The following is a 25,629-nucleotide window of genomic DNA, read 5'->3' as shown; positions in this document are numbered from 1 at the left end:
ACCATATAGTTGGTTAACGGGGTGTTAAAGTGCGACTTACTTGGGTCGATGGCTAAATTGGTTAACGTGGTTGTGAAATGGGGTGTTAAATTGCGACTTACTTGGGTCGATGGCTAAATTGGTTAACGTGGTTGTAGGAGGGGGTGTTAAATGAGTGAACACGTACACACGTATGCGAAAGGGCGGCGCTGGTCGAAGGGACGTCGATCATTGTGTTTGTGGATTCGTTGGAATTCATTTCACCGCGACCTTGGACGTCGACGCGCCGTACAAACCAACCGACGAGCGGCAACTGAGCGAGCGAGCGCCGACCTTGAGTATATATACAGCACGACGGCGCATGCACTGTCAGCTGTTGAATGTTCTCGAAGCGCGACGCCACATGCGCGTCCACTGGAGAATCAGGAGAATTGAAGATGTCGAACGCGGTGTGTAGAGGAGGAAGGGTGCACAGATGGTGGAGGAGTGAAGCGCGCGCGGTGTGTAGAGGAGGAAGGGATGCACAGATGGTGGAAGAGTGGGCGACGGCGCGACGGCGCATGCGCGCGCGTCAGCTGTCGAATGTTCGAGAAGCGGTGCGGACGGCGCACTACAAGGTGCGAGTATAAGATGCTCCGCATCTAAAAAGGAAGTTGTGTGGTAACATAAAAGCTGACTATGCGGGGAGTCAGACTCTCTGCGTGAGCTCTGCATCCCACATTCAAGGAAGCGGCACAATGAATCATGTGCAGGATGTCCATCAGGCTCTCCCAGTGAACTTTTCGTGCACTAAAATAATTTGTGAAAATATCTTCAAGCCTTGAGATAAAGCAAAAGAGTTCGACTGACGTGTAGAGCAAACCGACTTGATCATTGTGGCGTACAAATGCTGCAGCATGCAAGCGGTGCCCTTCTTTTGGAAGGAGGAGGCTGTCATTACATATAAGTCAGTCTTGAGTCGCTTCTCCGGACGCGGCACTCATCCACAGATTCACTGTCACATGAATATGAAGGTCCCGCTTGCTTTTCCGTGCAAAGCTTCATTTTGTCGATCAGCTGTTGCTTTGTGGTTTCTTCCCTGTCCCCAATGTCAAGAAGAGAACTGATGATATCGCCTTCTGCATTCTCGCCTTCAACACTGTGTGTTCAAAATTATAAAAAGAGAGACAGTGCATGAGTAGAAACTGCTGTGACGTCAGGTGAGAGTTGCAGCCGGATAAAAGTCTCACCATTCCGGATAAGTTTTCTACTTTATCTTGGCTCAGCCTGGATGTCAACAAGTAGTGAAACCCAACTTGCTCACGCAAACAGCGAACGAGCTCTAGAGTACTTGTTAAAGTGACTCTTAAGCCCTCAACACTAGACTCGCTGAGAAACTTCTTTTTATCAGCATGGCGCTCCCAGGCGTCCAGGAAACTGAGGATTTTCTTGATGTTTTTCTCACCTGCCGAGTCAGGTCTGAGAGCCTCGGCTGTGTACCTTACTGTCATCATAGCAATCAGTGACTTCATTCTCGTCAAGACCTTCTCGGTCGCATCAATTTTACCACAGCGAGTCGAGGGAACATGGAGTAAAACATACTCCGTCTGCGTCGTGAAGTTAATGTAGCGTCCAGCGCTTCCCAAGCGTTTTGAGTTCCATCATAGCAGCGACAGTCGCGGCCACACAGACTTCATTGCTGTTCGTAGGTTCGTCAGCGTCTGTCACCTCTGCAACCTCCCCACGTGCCTTTTTTTCGTTGCGGGACTTCTTCATTGCGCTTACTTTTTCGCTCATTCCTCTTGCGAGTGGGCTGTTTGCTCAGGTAACCTGGCAGACTCGGCAAAATTGTGGGGACTGCGTCCGGAGGGAGCGTAGGCGTCCCACGTGGAATGCGAACTTCCTCACCATTTATACGGTGTACGTAGTCCCTGACAACGAAGCGCTGCTCAAAATGCAGCTCACATACCGCGCAGTCTGCGGTTTGCGGCTTGTAGGCTCTATGTAGGTTTCTTTCCCACGTGGATCTCCGTTACGGGTCTGCAGGCGCCTTGAATATCGACAGCTTCTTCGCGCTGTTAGTTCGCGCGTATCCTGTGCTGCATGCAGCCTGGAGCATATATCAGTGATTGAGACGTTGCTTTGCACTCATTGACGCAAGTGGCCACGTTCACATAAGTACAGGCACGAAACGCAACCACGCAGAACGAAAAGCCAGAACGAAATGCAGTAGCCGTGCGCGCCCACACCGGTAGCTTTCAAGAGTGGTCGACAACAGCGCCACCACTTCGGGTTCCATTCAGTGTGACACGCGAAGCAAGGCGGCGCCCCCTCCGCTCATTGCGCTAAGTTCTTTTGGTTCACTGTACCGCCGGTGTGCGCACAATTTGAAGCGCTGCGCAGACGATCAGTGGTGTCACGCACCGGAGCCGGCACCTCCCTCGCACTCGGCCGCGGCCGCCGCGCGCGACTCGCCGCCGCCGGTGTGCGCTTTCCAGAGGAGTGCCGTCATAGCCTTGGTAGACATGTGGACGCCGACGCGCGCGCCTTCCCTGTGCAGTCGCCATCTGACACTGCGCTGGAGCCGCTTGATAGCGCCTCTGACCGGCGTTTGCAACTGTGGTATAGCCATGGAGAAGGAAGAATAATCAGCTGAACCTTTGCTAACGCTACGTATATCCTGGCATAGCTGAGCTAAGCCACTGCCATTTTTTTCCATCCTCGTTCAGTATCAGACATTTTTCATGCCTAGCGTTGGCTTGTGTTACCATATATGTTGCTCAAGTGATTCAGCTAAAAATAATGTTTACGCAGTATCGGACAGATCCTTCATTACACCTTTCTGTTTATTCCTTAATGTGATGTGAAGACAACCTGTTGACAACTTAAGTGGAAAAACACATGAAATGTTGCCATTAGCGGATGCACCAAGGCAATTACACGGGGGTGTACATAAGCAAGGCTATTTCCCACACGAAAGGGCTACAAGCAGGCGGAACGCCAAAAACGAAGTTTGAAAACTTCCAGAGCCCCGGCGCGATTGGGAAGACTTGGGGAAAGAGAACCCTGGCGAGTGCATGAATGACGTACTACCTTTCTCTCTTTTTGTTTCACTCTTTCCTTCTTTCTTTTCTTTCTTTATTTCCCTCTTTCCTTCTTTTTTTCCTATTCTTTTTCACGATGGCAATGGTACCTGCGCCTAAGTCAGCCAAAATGGCACAGTGGAAACAAACAAGCTCCACGCTGCAAGCTTTGCGCTGAAACTATACGTGCCATAGTCGGAGTTTCATACAATTTGGTTCGGCGCCTAAAGGGAAAAAGCACAAATGTGAGTACACGCAGCCATATAGAAAGGGTTAACAAGGCAGCCGAAGGTAACGTCCGCCTTCACCACTGAGTGCAGCTATGTTCCCCTTCATTGAAAAACTGCTCTTGACGACGCCACATCAAAAGGCATAAGTTAGTGTACAAACAAATGCAGTATCAGAACAGATACTGAAGGGAGAAGCAAATTTGGCCTGCATTTTGGTTCCTCTTTATACACGCCCAGGGTATAGCAAGAACTTTTTTCGGGGGCGAAGGCGCAGGAGGGTAGGAGGGGGGGGGGGGTCAATCACGCTTTATGTATGCTTGAGCGTGCGTTTGTACGTGGGCGCGTCTGTATACGCGAGCAAATTTGAAAAAATTCAAAAAAAAAAGGGGGGGGGGGGGGGGTAAACGTTAACCTCCCAACACACATCTTCCCGCATCCTTGCATACGCCACCGACGCCCCCCACAAAAGTGTCGAACACTCTACGTACAGCCTGATGTTTATATCTTGAGCAGTTTTGTACCGGACTCACGTAAATAACCTGTAATACAAGGAGGATATTGCATACCTGCGCACACGCGAACACAGAAAGTTTTTCTCACCATATTCATCCTTGCTAGGCGCTCTCGAAAAGCATTAATGCTGACGAAAAATGCGGCCCGGTGTACCATATTCGACGCAGAAGCCACGGGGTAAGGGAGTGGTGCACTGCTGTAACTAATGCCAACAGATCTATGGGCTTTGTTCCCCACTACCCGAATCTTAGTTTTCCCATTATTCATGACCACTCCAGATGTGAGGCGAGCCTGCTCAGTCTTCTTACACACTACTTTTGTCGGCAAAAAAATACGCTAGGTCGTCATTTTAGCAGTATTAAATTTATTGCTAAACAATCTTAAAACATTACCATTCTTTCAAAGACACTGGCCATGCATATACTGTAGGTATCAAAATAATTGCCTCTTTGGGAATTAGTAGGGTAGTTGTACTGCAGAAGATACAATTGTACTGCAGGAGCACCAAGGCACAATCTCTCGGTTTCGGTAGCATGTTTTGCACACTTTTGCAGTTCTTTATGCATGTGATCACATCAGATTTATGGTGTGTTTATTCTTAACTCAATAAAACTGTCAAGATGCCTTTCCTACGTTGCAGAATTACAGGAATGAAATGGAACTGCCCGGTCATTCCAGGAGTGGAAATGGGCTAAGCTTTTTTTTTTCATTTCGATGTATTAAAAGCAATTGCGTTGCGACAAGTTATAATTCTCTGTAATGGGATTGGAATGGAATGGAGGCGTCCATTCCACAACACTAGCGCGGTGCGGACCTGACGAGCTTCGCTCCTAAAAAAGGAAACCCAGTGAACTCCACTTCGCGAACCCTTTCGAAACGGCGAAGCTTATGTCCATCCTCCATCGTGCTATATAGTACTTCTGCATTTTTCACGTCTTCCGTTCGTTGGCGCTTAGCTTCGCTCGGCCCCTCTTGCGCGAACACTGCGGTTGGCTTGGCGACGACATGTCCGTTCTTGCATTGACTACCACTGACGCTGACGACGGGTGGCTTCTTCGTTGGTAGAATGAGAAAGGTTAGCCATCTTGAAAGCATGAACTCCTGAACACTGACACGCTACTTCACACAGCACTGCGCGCATCACCATATTCTTCTGTGTCGCGTACCTCAAAGGCTCACCCCTCTACATCCTCCACCTTCACTTCTGGCATCCCACACTTCCCTCTCCCTCCTAGTGAGGCTCATTCTCGCGACAATAAAACGACACATGTTCAGCACCGCCACAACATCGGACACAAATCATCCACTTAGAATAGCTCAGGAATTTCAAAAACACGTTTTGCTTCTTGCCGGCCCCTTCCGTTTTTTGTTAAACTTAGCCGCATAATTTGCTTGCACTGCGGAGGAGCCGACTTACGCTCCTCCTCCTTCGTGATATGGCTGTAAAGCTTTCGTTGAATTTTTCAACGTCATGTGCGTGCACGCACGCTTTTTCCAAGCTTGCGCATTTGACACGCCAATATAGCTACAAAACAGGTTGAATATGGCTGAAACCACTAAGCTTACTGACAACCTGTTGACATGGAATTCACGCTGCACTTTTGTTTTAGCATTCATTGTCGTGTAGAAAAAAGGTGCTCCTATTTCATGCTGCATGCCACGTCTGTATATGACCCATCTTCAACTCCTCCCACTTCCGCTTTCTCTCACTACAAGGAGTCCCTCATAACTTCAACGGGTTCACAAATGACACCCTAAGCATCCACGATTCAGAGCCCGTGTCATTAATGCTTCGGTTAAAGGGGTCCTGCAACACATTTTCAGGTAACCAGTGAATGCCTTCATTAAGAGAGTTTACTACCACACGAATCAACCATCGAAAAAAATTTTTGTACCCCTCTTCCCCCCTCACCCGGTAAAACTGCCGGACTTTAAATAAAGTCTATTCATTCATTCATTCATCTGGCAACTGTGAGCGAAGCTATAGAGGGAATGGTGTAGTTGATTTCTTTTTTCTCTCGTCCCAAACAGCACGTGAATATTATTAATTGTTGCGATTTAACGTCCCAAAGCTACCATATGATTATAAGAGACGCCGTAGAGGAGGGCTCCAGAAATTGCGACCACATGAAGTTTTTTAATGTGAACCCAAATCTACGCACATGAACCCCAAGCATTGTCACCTCTACCAAAAGCGCGGAAAATTGGAATAGAAAAGAAAAGTGAGCCCTGCAACTGTCTGTAGCTAAGCGCGACACCTCAGCAGCAATTCACGAGGGAATGGGAAAAAGAGGGTTTAAAAAGGTAAAAGTAAAGATTGAAGAAAGTGAAAGATTGGGACACGGTCAAAGGAGCCGGAGGACGGGGTGCCGATTGGCCAGAGCTACACGGCACCAGTAGTTAGCGGGCGGTGGGCCGATCGGCGAGAGCTACGCTGGCGCCTAGTATAATGCGGACGACACAACCATTCAGCGACGAATCTCCCAAGCAAGCCCGCAATTCCAAGCTGCGTGCTGCGCTGTAATGTTTGGCTCGCGTGTTTTCAGGACTGTCAAGTGGCAGCATTTCCAGACCATGCTGAGAATGCGTTGCCGGGCTCCTTTAAAAATGCGGTTAACTCCAGCAGTACTCACAGTCGCCACGCTCTTCGCTGTTCGGAGAACCATACTTCCAGACGTCGTCCATATCCAAGTGCAATCGTACAGGAAGCGAAGTGTTGTGCAAGACGGGGCTTCCGTTCCTGCCGTTGCTGGGAGTCGAGGACAGGAAAGGGCGTGACCTATCTTCTCTGTCAATGACTCTTTTTATGGTGTAAATGTACAGCCGTCGATAGTCATTCAAACCACTTTTGGCGTTTCCCCTATCAAAAGGAACAAGGAAACAGTCAATAGCGAATTACAGAAAAGATCACTCGCTGACAAATTGACACTAAGAAAACGCGGAGTTTAACGTCGTTGCTGTCATCTCTTCCGGTGCGCTGTACGTTCGCTTTGAACAGAGAGAGAGAAGCAACTTTTTTTTTATGGCACGAGCACCGAATTACACTTTGGTTTTCTTCTGAGCAAGTGAGATCGAGCACTTACTTCCAGATTTCGGAGTGTTCAGGAAAGGTTTTTTTTTAATATAAATCTGGTTCAAGTTAACACTGCACAAATTTAATGTGCACAACGTGCACATTAACTTCGCGCAGTGTCAAGAGCTATATTGTACAGGGTACACATGACGTCGGAGCGTAACTTTACTTCAGGTGAGAGTGAATTATCTGCCAGAATAAATAATAAAGATTAAGCGATTGAGTACATAGAAAAATCGGGAACAGCTGCGATCGTTGCGGCACCTGGTGGAGAAGATATCAAGCACACACTTTGTTCTGCATGGCCCTCGAAATCCGCGTTGGCCGCGCGAAAAAATGCAAAGTTTACCCTAGGTGTACTGCAGTGCGCACCAGCTAGTGTCCCTACCAGACACATAAGTCAAATATTGTACAGCGCCGCCTCCAAATTTCTGAACAAAATTATTATCGTTGTAGGTGTTGCAGGGGCTGGTACTTGGTCCAGGATTCCGGAGACCACCACAACGAAACACCGCAGGTCTGGCCACGGAGGCTTATCTAAGCTAGACGGCGCGGGTTCGATTCCCGGTCTCCGGGGCCGCACTTCGATGGGAGCGAAATGCAAGATCACCAGCCTACCTACACTTCACCGCCTGTTAAACACTGGGTGCTCAGCATCACTCCAGACTCCCCATCACAAAAAGTCTGATAATCATATCGCAGTTTTGACGCGTAAAGCTCCATAAGTTATGCATTGCTTAGCCCAAATGTGACGGGACATCATAGCGTCGGTGTGTTACTCACCAGAAGTTAAAGAATAAATTATTTTCATTCTCGTTGTTGCCAACCCACACGATCAGACACGGATGACGTTGAAGACGACGAACCTGCGCGAGGTTAAAAGGGAATAAATGCTTGTGACCATTCATAAAACCACCAATATCTGAAGTGAACGCTAAGAATACGTAAAAAAAGCTTTACGTGTTACATCTCCACTTTCGCATATTGATTGCGCATTGTGCCCTTCCAAGGATATCTCTAATCCTTTTGTGACACTTTTTTGCCCCTGGTAGTTTATTTGTCTCGAAATAAATCATCACATTTTATGGCATATGCATGAACACACAAAATTCATGTCTACTAGCTTGAATGTGTGTCATATGAGAAGGAGTACCTTATTTGGCACAAAAGACTTCGTTGCCTCTGACACATGGCAACGCCGTGTGGTCGTGCTTCTATTTCAGGGCCGCGCTGGCTCGCCATCATTTCTGCACTTCGGATCAGCCTTAGGTGGTGCCCGAGGACAGTACTGGACAGCTATGTTTCCCAAGCAAATTTCGCGGTACTTTCTTCTTGCTTTTCGGTGTGATCCATGCATTCTTGTGTGATGTGGCATGGTTTTCCCCCCTATTTCCTTCAGCGCTTCCGATCCACGTTGGCACCAGCCGTTCAACCCATTGCTTACAAAAGCGCCGCGCAGTGAAATGCACCGATACCTGAAGTGTGGTGGCTCATGATTTCTTTTTGTATTTTTTTTTTCATTTATTACGATCAGAAAACCATCCGCCTCTGTGGTTTACAGTGCCAAGCTGCTAACCTGAACGTCGCAGCTTTGATCCTGGCCGCGGCGGTTGCATTTAGATGCAGGCGAAATGGTACCGTGTGATGTCAGTGCATCCTAAAGAGCACCAGATGGCGTCTTTCGTAATTACATCACGGTTTCAGGACGTAAAAATACTATTATTATTGCGATTGCAAAGTCATTCAAACAAGTGAGTGAGACCTCTGAGAGCAAAAATTAAGTACATGCTGTGATGGTGTTTTTGTGGTATACCAGTGAATAACCACTAAAAACCCAAGTGTTAGGACCCCCTCTCCGGTCTTATATCAAGCGGCCGCTTACCCTAAAATAATTGACAAGCTCTGCCCCTGGTGAGAAGCCACTGTGTAATGTTATTAATCGCTTCGATCTGAAGAGCAAGATCGCCACTTGTGTCAAGTTCGCCTCCGCTGCACTTGCACTAACTAGATTTCATCTGTATGATTCGCGACGTATATAGGTTCTGAGTTACGTGATTAATACACGAAACAGGTTATAAAGTATCCGATCTGACGAGGACGATGACTATTGCCGAAACTTTGTCTGCCTGCAACGAGATACCTCGTTTGACGCCTAATGATTCCTTCAAGCCTCCGGCTTCGGTCTTGTTCGCACACAAACCCTACGAAAAAGTCGGCGGTCCTCAACATGTATTCTACCCCACAGCATACAGAGATATATGTCCGTGGTGTGGGGCCACATCAACTCTGTTTCACATCACGTGGGAGTGTACACATCACAATGAAAAACCCCACAACATGAACAACAGAGAGGAACAATTGGAGGCACTGCTGTCCATCTCGGTCACTGCTGATCAGCGCTGGCTGGTCCAACGGGTAGAGATGATGGCCAGGGCCAGCGGAGCCCTGGAATAGGGGCCCGACCATTTGGAAGGCTCCGCGTTATGCGCAAATAAAGTCTCTCTCTCTCTCTCAGCATTCATACGGGGACGGATTACCGGCGTAGCTTCATTCCCACTTCTACTGCACAAGCATCGTCGCTCGTCTCTCCGGCTTAAGCAACTGCAAACATTGACGTTCTTGTTCGTACTCATGATCTTTCAGCGCATTCACCTCGTGGCGTAGTGGGTAAAGCACTCGGTGGGAGAACCACCTTTATATATACGGTCCAACTCGGATGGTGGTGGTGGTAGTCGTTAGAAGATGAGAAAAGGCACCTAATTTCTGCAACCCGGTCGGGATCAACTCGGATGTGTGCATTCGAGTTGCTGCTTCGCATTTTCAGCCTTTTCTCCTCCCGTGTACACGCGCTATCCGCACAGTCGCACCGCACGTGCCGGAACATCTGCCGCACACAAGAGGAGAACGAAAGAGCGTAACAGAGGCAGTAACGGGACTGCGCTTTTTTCTTCCCTTTTCCTCTTTTCAAAGCCACTTGGGGAGCGTATCGCGGCGACGCTCTTTCGCCCCAGCTTGCGTCCGGCACGAGTCCCGCCACAGGTGGTGCGGCTGTGCGGATAGCGCGTGCACAGTAAAGTCCGTTGATCTAGGGGCTTTAGTGTACAGGCTCGCGCTGCGCCCTCTCGGTGCCTCGCCTTCTCCGGTTTCTCGCAATGCTGTGTACGTCATATACCACAGTAGCGCCACCAGCCAGCACCGCGTGTGCATGTTCCGCCAGCTGCCCGTGCGCAATCTGAGCGTTCTCCGCCAGCTGCGGTCGAGTGACAGTAGAGGGTTTCAACAAGCTACGGAAACACGTTACGGAAATACGACACGGTTCCTTTCCGTATGCGCGGACAATTCTCGCGCATGCGCCTTCATCAGCCTGTTCCGTATTGCCACGTTTTCATAACGTGTTTCCGTAGCTTGCGAAAAACATCCAATGACTCCATTTGCCACCTTCACTGTTTCGGTCTGACGCGAGCCACCCAGAATACCTACCCCCCCCCCCCTTTCTTCCTGGCAACGCATTGTAAACAGCTTCGCGGTAAAACAATTCCGAATGCACACACCAACCTGCTGCCTCACTTCAGCGGCAACACTGCGGAGGAAGTTGTTGTCTGAGGGATATTCGCTGACGGAGAACATCAGGTCTTGCCAGATCAAAATTCCAAGTTCATCGGCGAGGTCGTAGAAGTGGTCTGTCTCGTAAGTACCACCGCCCCAAACACGAATCATGTTCATGTTGGCATCCTGCGAGCATAGGAAATATCATTTGTTTTCAGTTCTGTTGCGCCATCTACCGGCGCATTTAAACACCCACGAACACCACGACTAGTTGATTATCACCACTAAGCCATGAGACCAGCTGTTACGAAACGAGCTCCTTCGTTGCAATGGTCGCAATAAAAGTTATTAGCTGAAAAAAGGCACTTCTGTGTGCTGATTTCTTCATTCAAGGAACCGATACTAAGTTGTACTTCTGGGAATATACTGAATGGTACAATAACAAAAAAATAATAAAACGTCAGGTGGGAACAACGTTTGGACGAACGAAATGACAATGCATAGCTTGTGTTCGCCTTGTGTGTTTTGCCGTTTTGCGCATTTACACTGCGCTAGTTTTTAGGTACGAAGCATCCTATGCGGGGGGGCTCTCTCTCTTGTCCCTCACTCCTGCGGCGTCTATACCCCACTGCGCATGCACGTCTCCTCCCTTCTCTCTCCTCTTCTACGCTCCTCTCTCTCTCTCTCTTTCCTCGCAACGTCGATGCAGGCAGCGTCTGCTAGCCTACGCTTGCACCCCCTTCTCTCTCCTCTAGGCATCCCTTCCTCGGTGTCTACCCCCTATTGCGCATGCGAGTTTCTTGCCTTCTCTCTCTTCTAGTACGCTCCCCCCATCTCCCACCTCGCAACGCCAACGCAGACAATCTGCTAGCGAGTTGCTTGATTGAAAAAAAAAAAAACGACCACTGGCTCTGCACAACTATTCACTGGCCATCTCGTATATATAGGCACTGGATCTTGTTCCCCCAAGGTAGTGCTGGTGGGACATCTTTCCTGTGCGTTGCTGAACAATAAAAATTCGCTGCATGCGCGTTAACTAAAAGCGGACAGTTTGTCCGCGTGTCCAACCGGCATCTTCTCTCTGCCATTGCCCATTAGCCGCGATTAGAATGCTTCAGTAGGAAACACTGCATGGTCCATCACTGCATGCTTTGTGGCTCCCCAGGTTTCTCTCCTGCGCAATGCCGCGATGAGCGCCAGCGTCAACGCCGCCGCCAATGTCAGTGTTCGCGCAAACACTCGTTCTCAATGAAGTGCACTGTCTACTGCTCAAGCGAATTATCTGCCCGCTGCTTCGCGTCCACGCATGGATCCCTTTAGCGGGACATGATGTACTTTTTAGGGGCGAAGCTCATTAAGGCGTGAACTGAGCGTCCCGTCGTAATCGTATGTAGTGACCTCTCTTTAGTTCTTGAAGCGACCGTATAGGGCGGTCCTTGTACATATAACGAAATGCATATACGCTGAAAATGCAAATGGCACGAAACTAGGGGACGTTACCCTGCTTGTAGTATGATAAATAATAAAAATAACAGCATATCCACGGAGTCAATGATGATGAGTGGGGCGAAGCGTCCATCAGTCCGTCCATCTGTGCGTCCGTCCGTAGGTGCGTCCATTCATCTTCTCGTGCATCCATCCGCGCGTTCATCTGTGCGTCCGTCTGCGCGTCTATCCATGCGTCCGCCCGTCTGTGCATCCGTCCCTGCGTTCGATCATGCGTTCGTCCATCCATTCGTCTATGCGTTCGTTCATCCGTGCGTCCATCCCTGTGTTTGTGCACGCGCCCATCCATCCGTCCGTCCACACGTCCATACGTTCATCCGCGCCTCTATGCATTCGTGTATCCGTCTATGCACTCATCCGTCCGTCCACTTTGCCCCACTCATCATCATTCACCTCGTGGATATGCTGTGATTTTCTTTTCTTATTTTATTTTATATTTCTTGGGGGGGCAGAGAGATAGGCCACGTTCTGAAAACCCCGCTGTGCAAGACGAAATTGTGGCCCCTACATTCACTCAACAAAATCGACATGCACTAATCGAGTGGCATCTTGTACCGTATGGCTACGTAATCTATCGGAAAGTTTTTGGCTTTACAATCACAAACTACTCGAGGATTAGGAGACGCAGAAATTTTTTGTCGGGGGGGGGGGGCATTTCGGGGAGGGCACCCCTTGAAATGGTCATTTTTCCCGCTCTATGCCGTGGCAAAAAGTATTATCAGGGGCGGGGGGTATGGGCTCGGTGTGATACCCCTGGCTACGCCACTGGCAGAGGGGCAGTGATATTTGTACTAACCTAGATGACACAGGGTGTCTTAGCATGTATATAAATCTATATATCCGGGTGATTTTTCATATCGTGCCCATGGGAACACAGCCGCCGTGGTCGAGAAACGATTACAGCGTAATACCATGAAGCCACGGAGGGAGGGGGTGCGTCAGCAATAGTACAGACAAACGTACCGCTATTTGGTCAGCAGTAGGAGGAGTTTGCCCTTTAAGGGTTTATGCTAAAGAGACGGAAAAGATATACTAGTGCTTGCACATTGCCATGGTATCTCTGGTTTCTGTTAATAGGGAGTTTTAGTGCTGGGTACGCATTCTCTTGGGGCCTTGCGGGCTTGGGAGCGTGCGGCGTTGCGTGCCCAACCCATACCCAACCGGAATTCCTTTTAGTTGGCACCACGGTGGCACGCACGCAAACGCAAGCCGCACGAAGGTCACACGCGCTCGCAGCGCCATAGCGTCTTGTCGCGTAAGTATTATTTAGGTATATTTATGATTTAAAATGTTAAATTAAACATACATAGTGATCAGGACACTTTTTATTGTGTACAGTATCCTGGTATACGCAAAAAAGTGAAAAGACAAGGTTAATGTAACGGCAGTATCGACATCTTGTGACACTTCGTGCAACCACAGTCATGAACATGTTAGCTTACGCGCAATGTTTCTGAGGTGAAAATGAATAAAATCGTTACTCATTTGTAATATTGTCGCTGCGCAATTTTTGCACCAGATGTACCATGCACAATGTTTCTGCAATAACAAAAGTGTGGTTGTCTGTTTCACTATGACCTCGTTAGATGGCGCCACCTAGTCAGCTGGTCGGGAGATGGCAAATTTTTAGTTCTATGTTCCAGGCCATTCTAGCTGTGGAAATCTGGCTGAAACCGTGTAATCGCTATAAGTGATCGCACTTTGGCTTATTTTAACTCGACGGCGAGAGTATCCGCAGTGCGGATACCGTGAATTTTCGCGAAGGTGGACCTTACAAGGCGGCCGATCCATGCTGTCCGAGATTTCGCGACTTTGTGCCATGCTATTCGTATAGTGGCTAGCCACTATAATATTTGCGCTTAAAACTTAAAAGTCAAAGTGGTGGCTCAGGCCAGCCTCAGCTTTGCTCGCCATCAAGGTAACATGATGCGCCAGCATGTGCGCCACGGCAGCTTATCTCCGCTAGGAGGCCAGTGGTGGCAGCGTTGTTTATGGCCGCACAGACGCATCGCCCCAGCGATCTTGCGACGCATCTCTTTGGGGCTTCGCGCATGCGCAATACCGCCGCCCCATCGTCCTACGTACGCAAGCCGCCTGCGTACCCAGCACTAAAACTCCCTAATGTCCGCCTTTTTCGAGAACTTTTAAAATTTCAGTCAGATAAGCATCTTTGTTAGTATCTTTCATCATAATGTTTCCTTAGGAATCAGACCTTGCTTGAAACAACGGGTGACTCGTGCAGACAAGACTGCTAGCGAAGTGCCCGTTGCGGTGGTTTAGTGGCTACGGTGCGGGGCTCCGGGTCTGAAGGATGTGGGTTCGATCCCGCCAGTCGCATTTCAGTGTAGGCTAAATGCTATAGAGGTCCGCACACTGCACGTTGTCAGTGCACGTTAAAGAACACCAGATTGTCAAAATTTCTGCAGCCCTCCACTACAGCGTTCCTCATAATAATATCCTGGTTTTTGGACGCAAAATATCAGATATCATTGCTCAGAAAGTGGGTAATAAATTGAGGTCATAAATCTTGGATACAACCTGGACGCATAGTAAGTAGGGCGGTGTTCAGGAAAAAGCCCACCTTGGCGGACTGCAGCAGGTCTCTGACGTATGCCTCCGTAACCCTCTCTGGAAAGATGTCCGCTGGAATCCAGTTGCTTCCTTTGGCGAATATTGGCACACCGTTGATTTTGAAGTAGAACTCCGTTCCTAGAGTGTCATTGGCTGGGAAGCGTGCATAGATAGATAGATAGATAGATAGATAGATAGATAGATAGATAGATAGATAGATAGATAGATAGATAGATAGATAGATAGATAGATAGATAGATAGATAGATAGATAGATAGATAGATAGATAGATAGATAGATAGATAGCAGTTGCCCGTGTACTTAACATACGGTAGCAGTACCTTATAGTCCCTCAATTATCGTAACTATCGGAGTGTTTATCGCAACTATTGTAGTATTTAACTGCCTTGAAAACCCCGCTGGAATTATCATGAAATGCTACTGTGCACAAATAGTCGGGGACAACGGAAGTATGCATAACACATAGGCGCTGATGTCTTGTGAATCAGCGCTATGTTGTATCATGAGAGTGTGTGCACTCTCTCATGATACATTAACTAGTTACCAAGTCATCCTCGTGCAATATTCAGATATGAACAAAGAAGGATTATCGGCTGCATGTATATAGCCACACGCAAACGTAGTTGCATGAATATTAAGGATGCATATAGTATACTTGCTATTAGATGCTGTTGCGAACGACGGACCGATCCCGCCGAAGTCACCACTGTTGCGAAAGACGGCGACGCCAACACGGTCCCGGAGGCGCCACTGCTTCCAACTCCGCCGGGAAGGTCACCAGCCGTTTGGTAGCGTATGTTTATCAGCTCGCGACTACTTCTGCGCAGAGCTGATAAGACGAGCGGACGAGACGACGGTGAGTTAAACAAGGTTTATGTACAGCATATTTACAGAGGCGTTACAATTTCGGCACTGGGGCCGACAGAGACTCGAAGAGCCGAGCTCTTCTCTCTAACACATAGTTCAGCCTTTCGCCTAAGACCGCTGACTCGCATACATGTCGGCCCTCCGACATGGGGTCTCCTCGCTCATAGGAACTCCGATCGCGACGCGCCGCAGGGCTTCTTTTATTTACACCGGGTCCAACCAAAATGTCCAATCAGAAGCGCCGCTGGTCGTCCGGGCAGATTCCGCCAATGGGGGTCGCCGCGCCATGCGTCAGACCACCAGGCACGAGAACGCCGGCTCGCTGTCACGTGCGCCGATGACTCAATGCACGTGGGCGAGAGAGGCGCCGCGCGTGTTCACGCCGTTGAGAAGTTCGCGTCGGGCAGACGGCGGGCTGGCCTTGACCCAGATTGCCTTTTTCAGAGGCACGGTCGTTTGACGAGGACTCGCTGGCATAACAGCACCCCCGCCGCCAGACAATGCACCGGAAAGACGAGCTGCTTCCACGGGGCTCGGATGTCAGGTGCGCTCGTTCGCCTGGTCCCTCCAGGTTCGCCTCCAGGGCCATGGGGAGAATACAGCTCCAGACTGGTCCGGGAACACATCCCATTTTTGACGACGGATCCCAGCTCCACTGGCTTGTCGCCACAACTTGCTGGCCAACTTCGCTCGTCTCTTCTGACCATCTTCGGTTTCAGCACTTGTCGATGGTTCTGCAACTTGCTAAGAACGGTTCGACAACAGACAACACACGACACACGCAAGTGCCTTCGGTCACCCGACAGAACACCAGACAAAGTATAGTACAACGTATACCTATCTACGTGTCTATCGGAATTTTGTTCCCTCTACATCAAGGGGCACATGTGGGACACAAGACTCTTAAAATGACAACTCAATTTTTTTTTCCCACGTACAACAACGTAACGAATTAGAATACCACAAAGTTGGCCCCTTGAGATCACTCTGAACTAGAGCGCTCAGCCCAGGTCGTGATGAGGCCAAAATTTTGCCCCGAATCACCAGCGAGAAACCGAAAGGTTGAGAAGTTACTAGCTGGAACGCACTGCTCAATGCACCTGCATTAGCGTTTACCTTTCCTTTATTTTTTTTTTATAGCGAACGTCAAAGTTGCGCAGTGGAGCAACATGCTCCACTTCAGTAACCGGCCACTTTTAGGCGACGATACCTATGCGGCACCAAGAGCGGCTCACACTTTCGACGTTGCACAGGGGAACAACGATACGGCTTGCTACTGATTGACTCCTCACCGCTGAGCTCGATATCGTGTTCGATCACCCTCGTGTTTCCGGGGCGGTCCGAAAGCACGTCTTCAAACTCGGAACCAATCTTTCTCAGGTCCTCTTTCTCAGGTCCTCCTTCACTTAAGCTAGGCTCTAGGTTTATCTGCTCCCGGATTACTTTCGATCCCCCTTCAATTACCTCACTAGAACTCAAAATTTCTGCTTCCTCTTCCTTTGAAGCCTTCAACAGCTGATTTACGACCGCTTGATGTTGAACATTGGGTTTCATCAAGTTGTAAATTTTGTTCTGCCGCCTTCCTACTTGCACCTCATAATTTGTATCGCAAGGCTTCGATAATACTTTGGCGGGCCCTTCCCAATCAACCTCAAGCTTGTTCCTTTTGGATGGCTGCAGCCGCATTACCTGATTATCAACTTCAAAAGCGCGCTTCTTCCCCGATTTCTCGTAGTGCTCCTTCGACAGCACTTTTGCCGCGTTTTTCTGGCTTTCCACTAGCGCTTCAATTTGGCTTTCCACTAGCGCTTCAATCGAGAGATCCTCACTCTGCCCTCGAATGAGCGTCTCTCGATCAACTCTCGGCAGCTCGCTCCAACTTTCCGCTACAGGCGAGAGCGTTGCAGCCCTCTCGCTCTGACTCAATGGCGCCACGTCGTCTCCCCCAGCGCATACCGCGCCGGCCGCTCCCGCGACGGGCCGCTCGCGTGACTGCTCACATGACTCATGCGGAAAATTTCCTTTCTGGGGTTCCGTCGACCCGCCGACAAGGTCACTTGAGAGTTCACCGCATGGAACCAAGTCAAGCTTCCGCGAAAGCTTTCGCGCTTGCGATCGCGTGAGAGCCATGCACGCTAAGTTGGGGAAAAACGATTTGCCCTGCTCTTTGAGAAGCTGCTCTGAGTTGTTGGAGAATAGATAAGGAAAACGATCATTTAGCGCGGCAGACACAGCTGCTTCGGTGCGAAGCTTACCGAACGGGCCTTCCATGACAACCGTGGCGATTGGTAAGCGAACACTCTGCACCTCGGCGACTTGCCTAATCCACGCGCATTCTCCTGTGAAGTCATCCGGAGACACCAATGAAGGATGGACAACGTCCATGGTTGCCGCTGAGTCTCTAAGTGCTCGGCACGTTTTCTCATTGACCCTAATTTCTTGGAGATACGGCTCCAACAACCGAATGTTTTTTTCTGATTCTCGGATCGTTGCGAAGGCAAATTTTTCCTGACAGTTTCTCGCGATGTGCCCTTCCTTTTTACAGTTGTAGCAGATTAGCGGCTTCCGTTTGTTTTCCGATTCAAATGCCTGTGTGGTAGAAACCTCACTCGATTTCTCCGCTTCGGTTTGCCCTTCCCCTACACTGTCCTTCGTAAGAGACGGGTCCTTTTTGAAATTACGGTGCGGAACGGGTTTCCGTTGATCAGGTTTCCTTGAAAAGCCCTCTTTCTTTTCATCCTTTTCAACGCGCGCTGCCCTGCTATGCAACTTTCGGCGAGTATAATACTCCTCAGCTAACTCAGCTGCCTTGTTTAACTGTACGTCTCCAAGTCTGTCCTGCAGCCAAAGTTTGACATCCTCCTCGATGCAGCGGTAGAATTGCTCCAATGCAACGCATTCCACCACTTTATCGCGGTCGTCATAAACACCTTCGCCCTTGAGCCATTCAATCAAATCGGCTTTAAGACGAAACGCGAAGTCAACGTGTGACTCATTCCCCTTTTCAGCATACCGGAACCTTTGCCTGAAAGCCTCGGGTGACAACTTGTAACGTCTCAAGAGCACTTCCTTAACCTCGTCATAGCTCTCAAACGCTTCCCTAGACAAGCAAGTTAATGCGTCGGACACTTCGCCGGGAAGAAGAGCTAACAGGTTCTGCGCCCAAAGAGACCGCTCCAAAGCGTTTCGCTCACAGACGTGTTCAAACTTGACGAGGTACTTCGCCCTGTCCTCGCCTACTACGAACGGTGGCAGTTGGTCCCGAATTCTGAAACCGCTGACCTGAATCGTCGGAGAAGCTACGCTAGGCGCCTGCGAACACTGTAGGATTGCCAATTCTAGTCGTTTCAACTCTAGGCGCTCTTGTCTCTCGGCCTCCTCGCGCTCGCGACGTTCGCGCCTTTCAGCTTCTTCACGTTCGCGAGCTTCGCGCCTTTCAGCCTCCTCACGTTCGCGAGCTTCGCGCCTTTCAGCCTCCTCACGTTCGCGAGCTTCTACTTCTCGCCTTTCAGCCTCCTCACGGCGTGCTTTAATATCCACCCAGGCCTCATCGACTTCCTCAGCCGACACTCCCTCATCCTTCATGATCTCAAGGATCGCTTGCTTTCGTTTCGCACGGCCCAAAGTAATGCCGAGTTCCTCACAAATTTCGATGAGTTCCTTCACTTTAAGGTTCTCCATCGTTCACACTAGCCTCTTGCTGTTTGCCCCTGTTAACAATTTACTTGCCGTACCCACTATAAGTCAACTAGCAAGACGCGCAAGCAATTTTTCACTCTCCCGTGTTTACCCCCTCCGCATTAACTTTGGTTTCAAAGCACTTCGACTTTGCTTGAAACGATCAAAGCTCACTCTAATGCTTCACACAGCCCTTCTCTAAACTACTACAACCTGAGCTAGAGTAGTCTGGTGAACTGAGGGGAAAACATCAGGCACTCACCGCATCGATGTCGCTGACGCCGGCCGATCCCGCAGCTGCCAACCACTGTTGTGAACGACGGACCGATCCCGCCGAAGTCACCACTGTTGCGAAAGACGGCGACGCCAACACGGTCCCGGAGGCGCCACTGCTTCCAACTCCGCCGGGAAGGTCACCAGCCGTTTGGTAGCGTATGTTTATCAGCTCGCGACTACTTCTGCGCAGAGCTGATAAGACGAGCGGACGAGACGACGGTGAGTTAAACAAGGTTTATGTACAGCATATTTACAGAGGCGTTACAATTTCGGCACTGGGGCCGACAGAGACTCGAAGAGCCGAGCTCTTCTCTCTAACACATAGTTCAGCCTTTCGCTTAAGACCGCTGACTCGCATACATGTCGGCCCTCCGACATGGGGTCTCCTCGCTCATAGGAACTCCGATCGCGACGCGCCGCAGGGCTTCTTTTATTTACACCGGGTCCAACCAAAATGTCCAATCAGAAGCGCCGCTGGTCGTCCGGGCAGATTCCGCCAATGGGGGTCGCCGCGCCATGCGTCAGACCACCAGGCACGAGAACGCCGGCTCGCTGTCACGTGCGCCGATGACTCAATGCACGTGGGCGAGAGAGGCGCCGCGCGTGTTCACGCCGTTGAGATATTCGCGTCGGGCAGACGGCGGGCTGGCCTTGACCCAGATTGCCTTTTTCAGAGGCACGGTCGTTTGACGAGGACTCGCTGGCATAACAATGCACAATCACGAACAGTTAAAGCGTGATCAAGCTTATGTAGGCGCCTATCATTGCTCGAGGAGCTAGAATTTCACTGTACTGTGTGCCATGTTTTATAATAATTGAGATATGAAAGAACTGATGAACTGATATGCACAAAAGACGCTCACGTATACTTCTATATAATGTCCCTGTGTTGCGGGTGGCAGAAAGCACTCAAGCACACTGATACCTTTACTAAGGAGGTGACGATTGGAATGCATTGGAGGGACACTTACAGATGTCATCTTCCACGAGCTCAACAGTGCGAAATCCAAATCTGATGACCTTGTCGCACTGTTCGCCATCGACAGACATGGACACGTTCAGGTGGTACAGCTTCTGATTCCCGTAGCCAGATGGCCACCAGTGCTCTATTTCTATGTCCTATGGAAGCAGGAGGTCGAAGTTTGACTGACAGTATCAATAAACGAATTACAATCTATGCTTCCAGTCAAACATACATTCCAAACAAACATGCACTCGCCAACGATAACACCAAGTCTGCTCCAATGCGCAATGTTATACGTTCAGGTGACTTTACTACCTGCCATATGTTTATATATTTAGTTAGTCGGTTAGTTAGTTAGTTAGTTAGTTGGTTAGTTAGTTAGTTAGTTAGTTAGTTAGTTAGTTAGTTAGTTAGTTAGTTAGTTAGTTAGTGTTTAAAAGCGCACAGTGGCTGCACCATACTGACAGTGAACACAACAAAAGCTGCTTGGAAACATTTTTTTATTTTTGCATTTATTCATAATTCATTTTTTATTTGTTTATTTAATAACTTATTTATATATTTGTTTGTTGCGTCTAACACTGCTTTGCTAGTTGTATCAACATTGTCTTTCACGCGATCGGTTGCACTGACTGATCAAGATCTCGCATGCTACCGAATCGATGACGATCACAATGTTGATCAAAAATCAAGCGAAATTTGCGTGACTCGATTTTGACTCGCACATCCGAGTAGCTAAACCGTAGATTGTTTCTGTATATTGTTACCCTCAAGTTTTGTGATACATTGACCATCATTGCACAATATCGAGCTTTATTTGCATGAGCAGACGGCTTTTTTTTTTTGTTCCTTTGTTTTGCACTTAGTACCGGTCATTTCTGAAGCTTCATTGCAAGGCGAAAATAAATAATCATAATTATAAAGTGTTGCCATTTCGTAATTTACAGGTTGGGCATATCAAGGAGCCGTTTCGACTACGCGAGTGAGCTGTTGTGCAAGAACAAAATCGTTCTGTGGCTTCCTTTTATTTTTATTTTTTGGAAGGGGAGGGTGGAGTTGAATAAAGTTTTGTACTGCGACGCTTCAGCACATTAGCATGCTGTCCAACTTATGATTACATAACGTGCTAAATAAGGTACTCACGTCTGGGATGCTGACGGGCACCGTCACCTTTCCGCTGTAATCCTCATGCGACTTGTTGCTATTTGCCACATTCGCAAATCGCACCACTGAACTGAACAAAAACGAGGCGCCCAGGCTGACTGATATGGTGCCGTGTTTGGGCGCACGTCGAGACAGCGTGAAGAACACGCCGACTTCTATATCCCATTTATGCGCTTGGTATTTCGTTCCTGTATAGCAAATAGGCAAAAGTAAATTCACAAAATTCAGAACTACACAGATAAAAAATATTACTAGCACTACTACTTCGATTATATTTTTGTGCCTGGAAGATCTGTGCTCAAAATGTGAAAAAGTTGAGGACGTACAAGTATAGCGTGTGCAGACCTTAGAAAAAAATGTATCAAAATTTAATTTCATCTTCAAAACCCGTAATAACTTACGCTTTCCTGAGTGATATAACGTTGAAAACGGTCATTATGAGCCAGCTTGTTTTTTTTTTTCGAGTTTACGGTCTTTCTAATGCAACCAGCACCCTGAAACTTGAATGGAGGCTATATTTAAACAGACTAATTAGCGCACCAGTGAAACGAAACGTAACAAATATTAACTTCTTGTAGATATAAGCTGCCTCAATTTTGTCCCTGCAATTGAAAAAAAAATGTATGTGCTTGCAGACGTGAACACATTTACCATTGCTGTCGCCAACAGTTATCACGTGATGAACTCAGCTTCTACTACGGTACGCCAATTTCACTCTACACAACGTCACTCTACTTCGACGCATGCCTACGACTCACGTTTTTGTGTCGTCGTCACAGTAACATCTCGAATAAAAACTTGGTTGTAGGCCACCAGCTCGATCGGTTTCCTGCCAGAGAAACAGAGGAAGATTTGCTATCGAGAATTCGATCACAAGGTGGGGAACTTACAACAATTATCACTGGTAAATCTCCAAAAATCAAGGATGTTTACGTATGTGGCATTTAGACTTCAGAAAGCGGGAAAGTTTGGATATTTGGTATTGGTTCATTTCTGGCCTAATCAAAGTACAACTGCAAAACGTTAACATAGGTTCTTGTATATAAATGCACCTCATTCAAAATAAAAATAAATTAAAGAACCCCAGGTGGTCGAAATTTCCGGAGCCCTCCACTACGGCGTCTCTCATAATCATATGGTGGTTTTGGGACGTTAAACCTCACAAATCAATCAAAATAATAATAAAAACAAAATTGGCATCGTCCATATAGGGGGCAGCCATCTTTGACTGAGGGCTGTGGGTCGAGCGTGACAAATATTTACTATGGGCACCCTGCAATGGAGCAGAGGTCGCGACGGAGCTCTCACGTCATCAATGGGCTTTACTCCCGTGATGCCTCAGTATCGCCGGCATCGGCCGCCAGAGATAGGAAGGAAATGCAATGCTCACACGTTTCTAAAGAATTAAGGCTCCTGGGATGCAACCGTAACCTCTTCACGGCGTTGTGAGTATTGTCACGTGTGCTTCTTTTCATAGTTTAATGTAAACGATTCGCCACATGTATGACCACTGCCTCGCGTGAATTGCGCCGTGGTATATGGTAACCTTCCAGATTATTTTCGAATCTTTTGATGAGCTGATTGGTCCGGATCACAAATAGATCGTCGACCACAGCTGTTTTTACTCTACCATGCACGGTCCGTGCACCCAATAATGACGAAATCGCCGTCAGTATTTCTTGGAAGGTTAAGCTCACTTTCATACGAACTCACCTGGCATAAACTTCTATCTTGGTTTTCTTTTTCTTTCTCTTATTTTTGATGTCTATTCAACTCTTTTGATTTTCCAGCGCAGTCTTGTGCACCAACTCTGTATATATTTTTTCTAGTATTGCTATCTTCCGTATTTCTGCAATGTATGCCACCAGTTATTCTTTATTGCTTGTCTATTTAGATGTAATACCCCTTTTAAAGTATACCCTGTTATTGATTACTGCACCTCTGCTCCTGACATGTAATTAAATAGTCATGTCATAGATTGCACCAGTAACTAGCCGCATAGGCTAATGGTACAAATACTTTGTTACCATTTTTTGTACCAAGTTGACTGAATAAACAGATTGATGGATTAATTGATTGATTGATCGAAAAAAGAAAAGAAGCTTGAGCGTGAAACAAAGACAGAGTTCATTCTGCAACTAACGCGGGCACTAAGGACAAAGCTCAAGTCTTCGATGCTGCATATGATAAATACTGTCGCGCTCTACTGCTGATATTATTACCGACGACCGACGACATTGCTTCACACTATCAGTGTACAGTGTGCATTTCTTGTACTTTGACTTTCAGTTTCATTGAACAAGTTCACTCGAATAAAGAGTTTCATCTTGAGTACGCCGACCGCTGCCTTCTTTAACGCCATGACTAGCGGGACAATATGCGCTACCTCCCACCACCCCTTGAACTGCGGACGCTGCGACAGAAAGAACAGTGTGAGCGGGCACACACGAAGACACGAGCGCTGACTATCAACTGTTCATGTCTTCTATCTGCCCCGTGCGAGCAGCCACATGAATCGTCAGCAAGAATCCTAAAAGAAGGGACATTCCGCGATATACGTCGAACGACTCAGCCTTGTTCCGATTGTCAATTACTTAAAAGAGCAGCTTCCTTGCTTGATGGTGCCAGATTCCACGCACGCACAACCCTTCTCCGCACGTGCTATGTTCATAGCCTCTATAATCACCCTACCATGCTTGTCTGTGTGACGAGTGATAATTTCTCGCCGTTCAAACAAGGGCTCGCAGATTGGCCTCGGGACTGAGATGCAGTTCCACGTTGTCTGCAATGCATGCTTGTGTCCCTGTTTTGCTTCCATTAACATCATAGTGATACTCCCTTAACCAGCCGCGCCGCGGTGGTCTAGTGGCTAAGGTATTCGGCTGCTGACCCGCAGGTCGCGGGCTCAAATCCCGGCTGCGGCGGCTGCATTTTCGATGGAGGCGGAAATGTTGTAGGCCCGTGTGCTCAGATTTGGGTGCATGTTAAAGAACCCCAGGTGGTCTAAATTTCCGGATCCCTCCACTATGGCGTCTCTCATAATCATATAGTGGTTTTGGGACGTTAAACCCCACATATAAATCAATTACTCCCTTAACTTGCTGTAGGCACATCTACCTGCCTGCCCAATATACTCGTGGCCACAAGATAACGGTACACGATAAATGCAGCTTTTATAACAAGTGAAAAACTTTCTCACGTGGTCAATTGCATTGTTTTCTTAACTGGTTCTGACGCGGATTTGTCTTTTCACAAAGCATGGACATTTTTACAGGCGCTAAAAACACTATACCTTATCACCCGTGTTTGTTTTTATGTTTTCGTGAGATTGTGCTAGGTTTGGAGAATGTAAGAAATTGCGGCTTTCCTTCCGCAGTCCTGTTGCCTCTCCTCGTCTTCGCATTTGTCTAATGGTCCTTTATTTATTTTTTGGAGCATGGCGTCAGCCACGGAAGTGCAACAAGTGACTCTGGATACCCAGAATCTGACATCCTTCAAACTTGTAAAAATAGGCACTCTTTCATTAGGTGCTCGCATGCGCAATTAACACATTATATAAGACAGTACAAAGACTGACAGTGACGTTAGCCTTTGTACTCTCACGCAAGTTTCTTCAGTTCAGGAAGCTGCTTCCTTTCACAGCCGATAAGACGCTCTTTCTACCTTCTCAAATACAAGCCAGTCGCGTTCGTTTCTTTACACTGAGCACAATACTGCTGCTACTGCTTGCTAGGCTGTGTACTCGAAAACTGAAATGCAGGGTTCATATTGTTACACAAGGCAAGGTAACTCAATGGGGGTTTTTAATGGGCCCTGAGTCCGCGATCACCGTATAATGATGATGATCTACACTGCCATGGCTCGTACCCACTCAGGGGGATCGCAATGGAGGCAACGTCGTCCTTCATTCTCTACCCGCGCTTCCCTTGTTTTTCCTGGTAGTAATACTTCTTATATGTACCCTTCCAATGAAGGCTCTCTGGTGTCACCGTAATTCCTTCTGGCCTGTTGTAAGTTTGCCTGACCTCCCAAAAACACACTGCCTAGGCAGCGAAGTCAGCGTATACCCGTTATACAGTTCACAAAAGAGGTACCTCCTCTCTATGCTCAGAAAGGTCTTTTAGACTTGTATGATTGCGATGATTGCTCCCTCATCCATCAGATGTGACGTAAGCGATC

At 48.1% G+C, this 25,629-nt stretch overlaps 1 protein-coding gene across 1 annotated transcript in view; it reads right to left on the bottom strand.

The window, feature by feature from the left end:
* LOC119172804 (beta-mannosidase) overlaps positions 1–25,629 on the bottom strand; it is a 54,931-nt gene that overhangs the window by 19,233 nt on the left and 10,069 nt on the right. Inside the window, exons 5-11 of the mRNA XM_075893134.1 lie at positions 22,209–22,279; positions 21,430–21,638; positions 20,294–20,441; positions 14,491–14,633; positions 10,413–10,589; positions 7,641–7,723; positions 6,418–6,644 (exon numbers count right to left, since the gene is read on the bottom strand). Of these exons, the coding sequence (XP_075749249.1) occupies positions 6,418–6,644; positions 7,641–7,723; positions 10,413–10,589; positions 14,491–14,633; positions 20,294–20,441; positions 21,430–21,638; positions 22,209–22,279 (1,058 nt within the window). The remainder of the gene's footprint in view (positions 1–6,417; positions 6,645–7,640; positions 7,724–10,412; positions 10,590–14,490; positions 14,634–20,293; positions 20,442–21,429; positions 21,639–22,208; positions 22,280–25,629) is intronic.

The sequence above is a fragment of the Rhipicephalus microplus genome, chromosome 4 (genome assembly GCF_043290135.1).
Source record: "Rhipicephalus microplus isolate Deutch F79 chromosome 4, USDA_Rmic, whole genome shotgun sequence".
Taxonomy (NCBI): domain Eukaryota; kingdom Metazoa; phylum Arthropoda; class Arachnida; order Ixodida; family Ixodidae; genus Rhipicephalus; species Rhipicephalus microplus.
Note: the sequence above shows the minus strand (reverse complement) of the source record. Positions and strands in the feature narration are given on the sequence as shown.